This window comes from Malurus melanocephalus, unplaced genomic scaffold, assembly GCF_030028575.1.
Source record: "Malurus melanocephalus ecotype Western Australia unplaced genomic scaffold, MMel_1.1 scaffold_134, whole genome shotgun sequence".
Taxonomy (NCBI): domain Eukaryota; kingdom Metazoa; phylum Chordata; class Aves; order Passeriformes; family Maluridae; genus Malurus; species Malurus melanocephalus.
The window spans coordinates 1,009,107-1,022,473 of NW_026623366.1; the positions used below are offsets into that span (position 1 = coordinate 1,009,107).

At 34.9% G+C, this 13,367-nt stretch overlaps 1 protein-coding gene across 1 annotated transcript in view; it reads left to right on the plus strand.

The window, feature by feature from the left end:
* The window catches only part of CEP126 (centrosomal protein 126), a 35,310-nt gene that overhangs the window by 17,352 nt on the left and 4,591 nt on the right, over positions 1–13,367 (plus strand). The window contains exon 6 of the mRNA XM_057370812.1: positions 8,035–10,138. Within this exon, the coding sequence (XP_057226795.1) occupies positions 8,035–10,138 (2,104 nt within the window). The remainder of the gene's footprint in view (positions 1–8,034; positions 10,139–13,367) is intronic.

The window sequence follows — 13,367 nt, forward strand, 5'->3', positions numbered from 1 at the left end:
CCTCTGATTAATAGTTTCAAAATGTAAATATTTTGAATATTTACAAATTCAAATATTCACAAATATTCAAATATTTACAAATTCAATTTACAAGTTACTTCAGACATTTGTACTTTCTTTCTTGCAATTGCATGCTTTGGATTCTGATTAGAAAAATAGTCAAGGAAGCTATTGTCCTTGTTCTATGGCATGAGTTTTGGAAGTTTAATACTTGGGTTGTGCTGGTGGCTGGTGTGCATATGAATTGTGACTTCCCATTTTACGAAATAATATTTATAATTCTCTTACTAATAAAATTTACAATGATTCAGAATGCTCTTACTGGGATCAATAGACTTCAACGGTCTTTGGACCTGTTGTCCAAAGTCATTTCTGAAATCAAAGTATTTCACTGTGCACATGCTTTGCAACTTAGCCATCCATTGAGTTCCTTTGACCTCTCTTTGTTTCTGTTTTTACAGGCCCAACAGGATTATAAAGATTCCTAAAATTCTTTACTTTCCTACAGGGTAATAAAGTTCTGTGTGAACCTTTACCAGTAGATTTGCTGTGTTCACTGCTTTCCATCTCTAAATATTTGTACAGATTCATCAATAAGCCAAGGGTTTTAGGGACCCTTCTACCATTTTCCAAAATTATTTTGCGTATTGAGAGCAGTAGATTTTAATTTGTGCAATAATTGCATCCAAGCCACTACATCAAGTTGTTGTTTTATATTCATGAGTGTGTTCCATTTTGAAGAATTKAATACTGCTAACTTCATTCGCAAAAGGAGTATTTGTCACACAAGCTTTTCCTGGTTTTATTGCATTCATAAATAAAATCTTTAAAGTGGAGCTGGTAGCATGGTYTTCAGCTAAAGGTGCATGCAGCCTTTCACCAAAAGACATTGATCCCAAGGTGCTTAACATTTTTTCGAACTGTTAACTGATGGTGTTGAAATTTTCCATTTCTGGTACCAGTCTTGACTGAATAATTTAGAAAATTTCCACTGAAATGGCTCAAATGTGACAAGGAATTGTTCAGGTATCTTGTCTTTTTGTCACCTCTTAAATTTCATGGCCATGCAACATTTCTAGGCTCCGCCAGAAAAATACACTGTGCCTCAAATAAACTGATAGCATAACATTTTATCTCTATTATTTCAGTTTTTAAACAAAATACTTGCAAGTAAGACCTAATTCACTGACAAAATAGGTATAGATTATATATTAATAGAGATTGCATTTTCCTCTTCTCTRCTTTAGATGACCATAATTCGGTTACCCAAATGGTATCTGTGAAATGCATATTTGAATCTCTTTSTGATTGATTTGAAGCAGGATTTTTACCTTGGCTCTCATTTTTTGTTACTGAGCATATTGTGCAGCCATCGAAGTACTCAGTACCAGTCTTTCTATGGATACCATTCCCCTTGGAAGAAAACACTTCAATACTTACTAAATAGGAATGGAACACAGGTACCATTTCTCAGAAACTGCAACCCAAACCTTAAGCTCAGCGGGTTACTCTAACATAAGAAAAATTTGTATCTTACTGTACTGTGTTTATACATGCTACATGTGAAAATCACAGAAGTCTCTCAGAAATAAGGAAGAGTATTTTCTAAATGATGTTCCACTGAATGGAAGCAGCAGATTTTTGCATGAGTTGACCTATAAGACTAACATGTTAGCTGTTTGTGTTAGTGTGCCTTTGAGTTTGGACAGGTCCATGAAATGGAGATGTTTCAGATAACTGATGGAAAAACTGCAGTATGAGTGGAATGAGTTAAACCAAGGTACCTTCTGCAAGGGGCGTTGTGTCAGCCTAATTCATCAGAGCCATAGGCAAGACCAGCATGGAAAAAAGGAGTGGCATGTACGGAGTCTCTCCCAAGCATCAGGAAGTTGTAGAATGCTCAGGGCTAGTTAGTGGGAAAACAGACTCAGACAGGGAGACTTAGGATAAAATGACATTGAAGCAGAAGTCAGACTTGATTTTGTAGATTCAACAACTTGAAATAGGTTTCTATAGTCACCTTAAATCTAGAAATATTGGCCATTTTTTTTTCTTGCAAATGGGAGTGTTAACATTTTTATGTTGATCATTTAAATTATATGACAGACCTGAATGATTTCTTTACTTATTTTCCTCTTGGCAAGCAGAGAGGTGTTCAGTTTTCATTGGCTTTCAACCAATATTGTGACAAATGGCTATCTTCTACGTTATTTTAGGAATCCAAAATTCACATGTGCTATAAAGATAAATTGAAATGTATCTACAGACTAAATTATTTTACTCAAATACTCCAACTTGTTTTGATTGTGTATTCCTCAAGAGTATGTTTTGAGGTTTTGGGGGAGGTTTTTCATCACATAATTTATTCTAAGCTTGTGGTGTATAAAATCACATAACAATCTTCATATTTGACAGTCTGGAATTCACTCAATACTGTCTTTCCTCAGTTCAAAGCCCTGCTTGAAGTGGCAATAATGTAGGATTGAGGTTAGRGGGTTTTTATATGAATTTCCATACATATTAGCATGACTCCATTTTTGGGTTTAATTCATAYACATGTATCCATATAAATATATATAAACTATTCTTATATAGCTATGCACTGAAGTATTTTTGCCATGCTTCATGACTGCATGACTAGTTTTTCAGTGATTTGTTCTACTGCAGTGGAGTAAGATGTCTGTAAATGTAGCTGAAAGAAAAGAACAGAGTAAAAAATAGCAGTATCAATTCTCTGCTGTACTGCAGTTACAGTAATAGTAAGATGTTTGCTTGCTGGAAGGTATAAAGTTGGTGCATACAGGTCTTCCAGGATGCTGCATTATGCTAACGTGGTATTATCACTGATAGTATATACTGGTGTCTCAAGGGGATGTTGGAAAATCTATTCATTACTCGTGAAGTAGTATCAATCTTCAAAGTAATTTTGCCCCTTTGAAGATGGCAGAGCTGTGTTTTAGGGTTTTTTTAAAAAGATAAGGCTTTTGTGAATTGTAAGCAAAACAGAATTTAGCTATTTTTTTTCTTCCTGAATTTTGCTTCTATCCTAGTAGACTAATAGTGGACTGGGTACCCAGAAGCCTCATACATTATTTCATTATTTTAATATTACTTATTATAAACCTGCAGCAGCACTTCTGTGGTATTTAGTAGCTTGAGCTTTGCTGGGCAGTTTGTGCCAAATACTTGCATATCTTCATAAGGAAGTATGGCTCACCATAAATAAAATGRAAAATAAAGCATCAAACCAAACAGTGAAAATTCAGAGGACAAGAGTAAGTAGAGAGTAATCGGGACCTCTCACAGAAGACTGAAAGTTCTTGTAACAAATCAAGAATTATGCTGTTTCAAACAGATTTAAAAAAAATAGCCTTTAAATTCTGTAGGCTGCTCAGGGGAAGGTAGATGCTGAAACCTTGTACAAGTTCTTATAAAATGAATCTGTAAAATTCTTAGGAAGAATGTATGTCTTGAAACACATCTGTCTGAGAAAAAGTTGAATTTGTAAAACAGGTAASATGTAAGTCACTAACTTTTTTTTTCAAGGTAAGTGATTATTTAATGAAGCATGCAGTGAATGTTGGCAATTACATGAAATTGCCTAATTAGACAAGGTATAAATATAAATATTAGAAAATGCTCTTAGATATATGGTTTAGCCTTTAGGTTGCCCTGTATGGAGTCAGGCTTTGGACTCAGGGTTCCTTGTGGGTCTCTTTCAACTCAGGATGTTCTATAATTCTAAAAGTRTTTCTGTATCCGACCTTTAGGATTTCCTTCTATAAATCCACCTTCTGCCCTGGCTGCTGTTGTGTAGTGCACAAGAGTGGAACCAGGTTAAAAACTCTTCCTTCTTTACAATGTATTTATATTGCTAAAAGAAAAAACAATGCTTTTTCACTGACTACAAAACTGTATATTATTATTTTTAGAAAATAAAGGGCTCTGGTAGGGTAGTTCCTCAGTTGAACCAGAAATTATTTAAAAAATTAGGTTCACTCACTGATTCATTCAGAAACTGTGTACTGATCAAATAGTATTAATTTACTCCTTTTAACTGATGTTATGTCTCCAGTTCATCCAAATCTGTTAACTGTAATCGTTAAAGTGATTATTACGGAAACACTGAAGAACTTCTAGAATTAATATTTCATATCCATGCCCAGTTTTTCTCCATGACTGTTTGCCTTTCAATAGTTTTCAATTAGGCTGTCCCACGCTATAGAGATGTGACAAATTTTTGGGGTAGATGGTGCCAGCTCAAAATTAATTTATTCATGGGTTAGAAACAAAAAATGGGACTAATCCAGTATTGTGCACAGTGCCTCAACATTTAATCATTTAACAGTTTTAATAGTATTTAAACCTAGCATTATGAGTTGCACTCCTGGAGCTGAATAACCAGATTGGTTTGTCAAAGTTGGACACCTGGGACAGGGTACCTGAGAAATAGCATTCTGAGTACTGAGATGCTAAAGCAAGACAGAGATAAATTCAGCTGAAAATCTGTTTCCTACACAGTTATGTACATTTACCTCAGGGCTTATTAAAACTGAAAATCATAATGAAACACTGGTATTCAGTCTGCAGATAACTTTTCCTTTAAAATCAACTGTTAGGATTCTTACTATTGTCTGTGTGCCTGTGAAATTAGAAATGAGTTCTTTCTATCCCAATAAGTTTGAACCTGCATTTGTAGCATCCTGTGATGATTTTCCAAACAGATGAATCAGGTCCTTTCAAAAACTCATAATTTCATGGGTAGGTGATTTCTGTATTCTCAGCTTGGGAGGAGATCAGGTACCTACAAGTTAGACTAGGAAAGACAGTAATGTTGATGGTAAGCTTTTCTCTGGTCATCCTATACCTTCATAGCTTCTTTGGYGGGTTTGGCTAAGAAAAAGTATCTCTTGTGTAAGGTAAGCACCAAAATAATTTCTCAGTGTAACTTGCTTTCTTGAAGCAAGTTTGAAACAAGTGAAGTTGTTTAGGTGCTTCACTGGTTTTGAAAGTTTTACATCTGTAAGTCCAATGGTGTCTTTTACTTCACAATCAAGGTGAGGTGTAACATTATACATACACACATGTAAAAACCAAGGAATTTCTGTAAAGAAACCAGTTGAAATTATCAAAAACAGCAAGTAGTGTAAGAGGTGAGTGGCCTCTGTTTTCAGAGTAGATAGCAATTTTTTCAGCCTTTTGTCTTCAGAAGAATTTTCCCATTCACCTCTTGGAATTAGGAAGAGTCAGCATTTCCTTTGCAGAAAACATCAAATAYACATGTGGTGGCTCTTTAATGTCATAGCCTTCTGACAAAGTCCTTTGGCAGAAAATTCATTTGTCAGGTTCACTTAAAAATCTACTTGTTGCAATGTTTTTCATTCACTGGCCTTATGGAAGATTTCTTAGGCTCATGTTTTCTCTTTGTTTTAGTGCTTTACTAAAATGAAAGTGCTTAACACAGCTGTTCTAAGTCCTAAGACACACAAGTGACCTCTTTAACTCCTCAGAAGTATTCCTTTCCCAGGATATGTGGATGTGTGTGGACAGAGGTGTGTTAGATTTTATGCATTATAACAAGATAATGCAGGCTACAGGCAATAAAATAAATTCTACTTACATAACAGGAAAAATGCAAACCCAGTAAATTACAATATAGTACTCTGTATACAAACATTTTGTTTCATTATCATCCTATAATATTCTCACAGATTAAATAAAAATTACRTCATTGGGATTTCCAGGTTTATTTCCATGACCTTACTGATTACTTAAAAGGGATAAATGTTGAATGCTTTTTTATTTCTGCAGAAGTAGTTCTAATTACACATTTTTACAAGGAAATGGAACTTTCAATTGCATTGCATAGTAGGCTAACGTGGGAAATACATAAAAATTTTAATGAGAATGTTAAGCATTTTAATGTGTGAAAGAATGAAATTGTATGATACAACAGAATTAATGTAAATTAACTAAATTTGCATTAACTAAGTAAAAGTAAGTGTGTGTTTAAATGAGAACTCCTTCTTTGTTCTTTAGTTTCTAACATTTCTGAATGTTTCCTGAACTGAGATTTTGTTTTCCATGGGGTTTTGTTTTTTAAGGAGAGTACTTGTTTATATAACATGGTATCAAGTCTATTTTCAACTTCTGGAGCACAGCTGGGTAGAATTTTTATTTTAATCTTAATCTTTAAATGTTGCATATTTCTTGCACCCTCCAGATTTATCAGTTTAAGCTAACCTGCTAGCAAGACAAAGTTTTTTAAAATCAATCTTTACAAAATTTTTCTTCTAACCTTTTAGAAACACATGTTTTGCTATAGAGGTGCGGTCCAAATCAGACAAGAAGTAAGTTTGACACCTGTAATTTCTTTTCACTGTTTTTKGGGGKTTTTTTTCCCTTTTGAAAATTTCAAAGTTAGTGCTTAAATATTGTCTGATACAGAAGACACTAAGTATATGCCTTGCCTTTTGGGGAAGTTCAAGCAGAGGTCAACAACATAATTTAGCCAAAAATAAAGGTTAATAAATAACTAATGAAATRTTATTTTTTTTTTCCATTAGAAAGACAACAGTTTGTATAGGTTTAGTTTGAAAATGTTCCCTAAAGGGATCTTTCCCTACACTTGCTTCTTTGATCTTTTATTTAGTTTCTTTATCTCAGATCATAACTATAATGGAAAATTGCATCAACCTCTAAACATTTAGTTCAAGGTAAGATTTCATTCAATAATAAAAAGTATTTCAGGACTTCCTAAGMTTTTTCTCCTGCAATTTAATGTATTTGTATTGCTATAAAATATACAATATTAATGTATAAGAGTTTTACTGTAATAAAAATGTATACTACAAAAATGCATTATTATTTGCTCAAAATTTATTTCTGGTAAATTTTCAAAACATTTGTTTTCTTTCATTGCTAGGGGATGTATAATCACTTMTCTAGGTTAACAGATTTTGCTATTTGAACCATTTTCTATTTCAAGTCACTAATGGAAAAAAAGAAATCTTTACTGCGTAAGATCGCATATCTAAGTCAGCTTCTCTTAGTTTTTCACACCAATTTTGTCCAACAAAATGTAATTACTTTGCTGCTGTGCTGTGTGAAAGTGAACTTCCAGGAAAGAGTGTCTGAGATTGTGAAAATTATTGAYATACTTGTTTTCCTTTATTATGTTCATGTGTATTTTGAAGTCTTGTACTTAACAAAGTGTGTATTTTCAACCATGTTAGCATCTCGGTGCTTGCATGGAGGAGTCATAGTGAAGAAAACATTTGTATAGTACATACACAAAGTTGTCTCACTGGTGTTTCAGATGGTGCCTGTTGCTTTTGTTCACCACTCCATTAAAATTTAATGAAAAGGCTGGGGAAGTGGATGAGAATCCCTTATGCCCTGGGAYTTGATCTGTCCTCATAGAACAGGAGATATTTTCTTCTTCCTGAAGGACTTGAAGAAGGAATTTCACTGAGGGGAGTTGTTAATCACTGTGGTTATGGTAACCAAGGGACTCCTCTGTGTTTGCTGTGACAAGGCTTAACTCCTCATCACTTGTGGCACTTTGCAGGAAAAGAAACATGTTCAGTCTAGTATTATAGAGAAGTTGCAGTTTGGGGTAGATCCCCTATTAAACCTGCATTTTCATGGATTCTTTTTCATTTTATCACTCAAATACCTTTGCAGAGTATTACAACCACCCTGTTAGGGAAATTCAGAAGCAATACTGTTGTTTAGATRAATCTAGTTCCTTTTTTGATATTGCAGAATTTATATATAATTTAATATTAAATTTGTTGAACTATGCTGCTCTCTCCTGTAGTTTGGATTTCTTCCCAAACTACATAATTTTCTTTTGCAATTTAACACGGGTAAATTTTGACTTGATGGAAACACTCATGGGGATATGACCCCAAGCCATAAAAAAGCCAGGCTCAATATTAATTTAGTCTAAGCTCTCATTAATGAAAAATTATTATCAGCAAAACCACATTTCTGATAAATCTGAGAGTCTGGTTTGTGCCTGTATTTCAGAATTTTCATGAAGAAGTGAAAGAAACAGATGATTCAGAAAGCTTGACGAGCCTTGACAGTCTTGAGGCTGGGGAACAAAGTGGAAATTGCACAACATCAAGTGAATCATCTTTTACTACACAGTGTGACTGTGCCCTATACGATCCAGAAAAATGCCAGACTAGGAATTATGGTTTACTTTACACAGATCAAAGTACTTCTGAAAATGCACATCTAAATAATTGTCTGAGAAATGTAGACTTGCAACACTACCACAACATACCTATTCATGATCTTTTAGCTAAACATAATGTTCTAACTCCTGCTGAACATGTAAACACCTCAGAAGAAGAATCATCTGCTTCTCACAGACCCGGAAAAAAGCCTGCAGAATTCTCTACCTCTGGTAAGCAAAAGAGCTCTGTAAGTAATGCGTTCAGTTTTCTGCAAAATAGCAGAAGCAAGCCCTCTTTTGGAACAGCTAGCACATTAGCCACTGGTCATCCTGTTTTCAATCTCAGCAGAGCGTGGGACATCCCTGATTCTATGCCAGGAGAAAGAGTTCGGGATCTGATGCAAGATCAGGGTTTTAAAATGACCCCACAGGAGAGAACTAAATCTATGCAAGCATCCAGTCAACCTATTGCAACATCTGTAATCTTATTTCCTAATCAGGGATGTTCCACTGGCATTCCCAGCACAGCCAATACATTAACAAAGGACAAAAACATCAGTGCAGGCTTTTTAAAAAATACCTCAGGAAAAATGACTGAAACAAAAGAAGAAAATATTAAATGTATTARTAATATTATTTCAGAAACATCTTTATTTCAGGACATGCCAAATGTCTCAGTTCTGCTGGAAGTTAAGCAACAGAATAATAAAGAAGAAGGAAAGGGAAATATAATTGAAACTAAGTCACTGTTGTCTGATAGAGAGTTCAATTCTGACATTCCTGCCCTGGACAAAATGCTGAAAAATAATATTCTTGAAAGAAAAAGAGCAAAGTTATTCAGAAGTATCTTAAAGAAGTATTCTAAAAATGAACCCAGTCATTTCAAAACTGTGGTTATGGACCATGGGATCAGTTTTGGAACTCAATTCATATCATCTGTTAGAGACAGTTTAGAACTGGCAAAAATTAAAAAAAAAAGTGCAGAAAATGAAAAATACAATAGGAAGCTAAGATGGTGTGATCAAATTGACCAGATAATAATAGAAAATAATGAAAAATGCATCAGTGAAATATCTTCTTCACACCTGCAATGTGTTCAAACTGCAAACAATGCTCCTGAGAATAATTTAAATATTGTTGCTCAACCTTCAAACCCCATGTTCATAAAAAATSGAGAAAATTCTCATATGTCAAAACCAAATGTTAATACTAAAAAATCAAATAAAGAATACCCATCTCAGAATGTGTCTACTGGATCCTTTTATGCTAAAAAAGCTTGGATGGTATCAAAAGATGAAACAAGTAAACCCCCGGTATGTAGCAGTAATTCTAAAATTAAAGGAGKTAGTCAGCTCAAAAATAAGGCAAAAATAACAAGAAGATCAATATCTGGTAGAGTCCAGTCACATTTTATGCCCAAGAATAGAAGACACACTATTATCCAACTGCAGTCAGCCACTGAAGCCAACAAAGCTCAAAAAGCTCCAGGGAAAATGCTTGCACCTCACCCACCTTCCACACTTCTGCCGGGAAACAGAAGTGTTGAAAACAGAGCCAGCCCTGGGTGTCAGTCACTGCCGCCTCCAAGGCTGCAAGCTACCACTGCTAGCAGGAATGATTTCAATGACAGGCATGTTGTGCCAGCAAATCAGGTTTTAAATAGGAATAGTGCAGAAAACAATGAGAATACTGCTGGTAGTATTGGCTTGGCCACTGTGATCTCTACACCTGACTGCAGCACGGCCAAATATGAACCTTGGGCAAAAAATACTTGTTCTGTAAATAATGTTCAGGCAAACGCCTGTCAAGATCATTCAGTAATGTGCACTGAGAGAAGACCTGTTAACACAGACAATGGATTACATCTCCATCATACCCCAGCAGCTGGAAAAACAAGCACCTTCGGTCACAYAGCACGTTTTGCCCAAGCTCCAAAAGACTCTGCTACTGGTAAGAGTCATATTTCTGGGTCTGGGGTGGGGGGATGCTCAGATAAAAGTCTTTTTGAAGTACATCACAAATTTGCTTTCAGTTAAAACATCTAACCTTTCAGCCATTCACACAACACAGCCAGTTTTAACAAGCTTTCACTATTTGTCATTGTCTTTTCTATTCTAATGGTTCCCAGAGGCCACTCAAACATTGACCCCATTTCTAATAGCTCTCTGCAATATTAAATGAAAAAGAAGTACTTTCCCTGAGATTATATTCATGACTAATAAGCAGATGTGACAGGTGGTCTAAATGATATAGGAGGAAGTGACTAAATTTATACAAGCAAGTTTTACAAGGTAATTGAGAGTCATAGCTTGTTGTCCAACAGTCACTGCCACATGAGAATGAAAGAAGTGTAGTTCTACTGTGTTTGTAAAATGCTGACACTGTAAATTGAGACATAGTCCCAATAACATTATTAAAAGCTGAGCARAAATTAAAGATAAGTTAAAATGAAAGTACTTCTGCCAGACAAACTTTGCTCTGCTGCAAAGTATGTCTGATTTATAAAGAGTTTAAAGAAATGTGAGGAACAATCCTGGATTTTGTGAAAAATTAACCTTGGGAACAATATGAGAGACAGATTGATTGGTAAGATAGAGGAAGGATGCATTAGAAATTTTTGGGAGAATAAACTTTAATCTCCYGGGTTTTACATTTCGACTTACATTTCAAGCTTTTTGATTTGTTGTATTTGTCCTGTGCAGCCTAGCTGTATTCTCTGCCGTGGGCAATAATGACATCCTTGTGCTTGTGATTTCTATGTAGTATGCTGGTTTGCTTCCTCCTGAGGGCTGCAGCTGGATCTCCTGAGGCTGTGGTTCCTAYGTCAGGTACAAGCAGTACTCCAAATTGCTTCACATGCTGGGATCACCCAAGGATTGGCCATGCAACTCAAAGATAAAAATAATAAATACCCATAATTTCAAATGCCCCACATTTCTAGTTTTATCTGCAGTAATACATCATTTTAACTATGGAGTGATTCAGAACAACTCTGTTGTGTAAGAGCAGAGGCTGGCAGGTGAATATTCTTGGCCTAAAGCAGGGGTGGGAAAAGAAAAATGTTATCTGCTTGTCTGTTCCAGTTCAAAGTCAAACAGATGAGTTTAAGATCTGTGTGACTTAACCGATTTGATTTTATGCTGGAAATGAATGAAGACTTGCATTACCAYGCCTCGCCTCCAGCAGAGATTTTTTCCTCTTGATGTCCTTGTCTTCACATCAGATCAATGAATCAAGAAATGGCCTGGGTCCAAGTTGTGCACTACTAACACTGTCTTCACTGCAACTTTATATGCTACATCCSCAGCATCACATACCACCAGCTCATTTAGAGAAGAGTGGAGTAACCGCCTTTTAAAAATTATGTGGGTTGCCCTCCCTCAGTGTCCACTTAGATTTYGTATTTTGAAAGTCTTCTTTATTTYAAATACTATAGATAACTCTCACTGACTTGCTGTTACTTGTTCAATCGCCTGCAAATGCACATAGAAACCACAGTTTTTATCCTGAAGTGCTGTGAGACTGAATAGTTCATTTCTCTTGAGTAAAATAAAATATCTGCAGAGTTCCATGAGGTCTGTGAAAACACTGTAGAAAATATAATCTGTTGCAATGCTTGGCCAAATGTACAGAAGTGAGAACCAGATGAAGAAATGCAATTGTTGTCCATGAAGATCCTAATTTAGTTTGGCTTTCAGGYTTCAAGTTATATATCTTCTGCCTGATCCATATTATACTGTAGCTACTGTATTCTACTGTAGTAGAGTTTTTAAGACCTTTCTTGTTGAGTCAGTAAAAGGCKTTAAAAATATGTTTAACTTTTAGTCTATGACAAATATGAGGCTAATTAACATGCTTATAGTTACACAGCAGTAGACAGCTCAGTATCTCATTCCCATAAATATACTATTGGTTATTAGAATTTTGCCTTATATGTCTCAATGGAATCTTTTTCTTGGCATTGGTCTAGTAGGTCTTGCAAAGTATTTAAATTAAGTACTGAGCATATACATAGAGCAACTTTGAATTCTATTTTTTCAGAAAAACATTATGTGATTACTAATAAAWYAAGKWTWTTCTTTTTYTYTTTYTYTTTYTTTTTCTTTTTCTTTTTCTTTTTCTTTTTCTTTTTCTTTTTCTTTTTCTTTTTCTTTTTCTTTTTCTTTTTCTTTTTCTTTTTCTTTTTCTTTTTCTTTTATTTTCTCTCGTGTTCAATATAACACAATCACGTTTCCTTTTCTCTTCAGGTGCTATTCAGCACCATGGATTGTGTTACAATAATTTGCATATACCTAAATGGCAACCTTTCAAAGCTRATATGTACCATGTTACTATTGATGGCAGCAGCCAGATAACTAGTTTTAAATATGTTTCTAGGATCAGTTATTTATTTTCATTTTCTATGAATGGTAAGAATTTTTCTTAAATGTCACTGTAATAAACACAAAAAAAAATTCTGTTGGAATCAGTAAAGTATCTCATGGTCAAATTATGAACTGTACATTAAACTGAACATGTAAATATTTACTGTGTAAAAAAAATAGGTAATTTGTCTTCCCACATTTAAATCAAGTMACTCCATTTACAAACACAGTAACTRTGTTTACAAAKAAGAACATGGTATCTCCTTGGTAWGTAGAGTCCTCAGTTGTGAAAATACTAATTTGCATTTACAGATTGTATGCATGAAACATACAATCTTCAATTAAGAACATAATTTTAATTTTGAAACTTGATTTTTAAGTTTTGAAAATGTATTGCTACACCAGACAAAACMGAGATAAATTTGAGGTACAGTGTCTTGATTAGACCTCTCTGGCTGAGGAAAAATGCTACACATTTAAAATTAGCACAAAGATGTATGAATTAGTAAGATTAACTACAAAATCCCAAGCTATAGAAATAAGGTTTAAACCCATGACTTTTAAACCTCAGAAAAGCTATGAGGTCACATGTGGAATATTATGTTCAGTTCTGGGCTCCTCAGTAYCAGAGAAACATGGACATGCTGGAGAGAGTCTAGTGAAGAGTCATGAAGATGGTAAAGGGRCTGGARCATCTCTCCTATRAAGAAARGCTGAGACAGCTTGGAGTATTCAGCCTGGAGAAGAGAATGCCATGGGGAATCTTACCAATATCTATAAATACCTGGAAGGAAGCTGCAAAGAGGACAGAGTCA